Source organism: Tupaia chinensis, unplaced genomic scaffold (assembly GCF_000334495.1).
Source record: "Tupaia chinensis unplaced genomic scaffold, TupChi_1.0 Scaffold000046_3, whole genome shotgun sequence".
Classification (NCBI taxonomy): Eukaryota; Metazoa; Chordata; class Mammalia; order Scandentia; family Tupaiidae; genus Tupaia; species Tupaia belangeri.
In genome coordinates this window covers 4,859,941-4,861,571 of record NW_006159504.1, presented here as the reverse complement: position 1 = coordinate 4,861,571, position 1,631 = coordinate 4,859,941, and the positions used below count along the sequence as shown (strand labels likewise).

General features: G+C 48.1%; 1 protein-coding gene across 2 annotated transcripts in view; it reads left to right on the top strand.

The window, feature by feature from the left end:
* The window catches only part of LOC102475006 (lipoxygenase homology domain-containing protein 1-like), a 76,834-nt gene extending 75,837 nt beyond the window's left edge, over nt 1-997 (top strand). For both annotated transcript variants that reach the window (XM_027773786.1, XM_027773783.1), the window contains one exon: nt 616-997. In XM_027773786.1, coding sequence (XP_027629587.1) covers nt 616-749 — 134 coding nt within the window. In that variant the 3' untranslated portion in view covers nt 750-997. The remainder of the gene's footprint in view (nt 1-615) is intronic.
* Nucleotides 998-1,631: the final 634 nt, after the last annotated feature.

The window sequence follows — 1,631 nt, the reverse complement described above, 5'->3', positions numbered from 1 at the left end:
AAGTTGAAGTAATAACTGTGACAATGAAAATATTACAGTTGTTTCACCTTTCCCTTTTCACTTCCTTACATGGATGGTTTATGCTCGAGTTCTCTTGGTCGGGGTTGCTCTGGAATATGAGGGTTTAGCTACTCCCTGGGGGTGGGGGGTCTTCAGAAAGCTCATGGAAAGGCATACTATGAAAAAATGGCATAGAGTTCAATTTTGTTTGAACCAAAATAAACTTGTACTTTAAGTCCTTTTTCTTTGGGCTTTTTGAAATTTTCCCATTTCACCTGCCAACCTTGTAGCAGGAGAAAAACTAAAGGCTAGGACTAAGGAAACTGCAGGTGAAAACTGTTAGAATGTGTGCAATATTACCAGGAGCGTCTTCTAAAAATCCGAAGTGTGAGGGTGAACCAGCGTGACCCTGCGCCTCGAGGACAAGGTTTGCTGCAGTTGGACTCCTAAAGATGTAATGTTAGTAACTGGACATGGACCAGCTGCGGCAGACACCTTGCGTGCTCTTTAAAAGTTCTGAGCGTTTCTCTCTGAAGGCCCCTTGAGAGCTTTCCCCTTACGTAAAGCCCCTTCTTCCACTGCTCTCTTCTTACCCTCTTCCCTCTTCCATGGCAGGTGGCTGGACGAGTACCGAGAGGACGGCAGGACCGAGCGGGAGCTGCTCCCAGAAGGTAGCCACGGAGCAGGAGAGACGGGATCTGTCACCTCCTGAGAGGGCTCAGTGGGGCTGTCACTCCCCTGTGATCTGAGCACGGTGGTGCGTTGGCCTTTTGCTTGGACTGGAGCAAAGGCCGGAGAGGGGCTGTTGTCCTGAACTGTTCCTGGCTGTGGGGAACTTGGAAGCGGGAGGCTGCGCTGAGGGCACCGGCCTGGCCTCGAGCAGCGCTCGCCAGCTCTCTGAGGCACCATGCTCCTCTTCCTCCTTTGCCTTTCCTTCTTTTCCTCTCTTTGAAAAAGGCTGGCCACTGTTGGGTTTATTGGAATGCTTGAACGGGTAGTCTTTCTAAAAAATAAAGAGGTACCTAATAACATTCGATTCGTGTAAGATACTTTTTTTTTTTAAATGACAGACCACACCCATATGTGTGGGAGCGACACCTTCAAGTGCCTTGATCACTTTCCCCAGCGTTCCCGACCCTCGGGGTCCTGGGCACCCATGTACATGTCTGGGGTGTTTTCAGGCTGACCAGGGATCTGAACTTACAGCCATCCCTATGGCCTCCAGCCCCACGGGGCACTTGCACTGTCACTGCACCACTGTGGTTGGGGTGTCATTAATGTTAAATGCTTTTATGTAGCATATGTTCACCTTAAAATGTAGCCTTATTCTCACATAACGGCAAGATTCTCTGAGTCTGCAGAGTAATATCAACAAAAAGCGGAAAAAGGAAACGATTGCTCCCTTGTGTCCCCATTGCCCTTCCTTCTCGCCCTCGTGTGACTCGGCCATCTGAGGCCTCCTGAAGCGTACACACAGGTCAGTCTGTGTGTGCATACTCACCTTATACATATACAAGTAAATCTCAAAAGCTTCGAAGCAAATGGAATTTAAGGACAAGTTTATTTTTGAGAAAAATTAAATCCGTGCATAATATTTTTCACAATACACATTTCTGGGCATGGTAATGCCC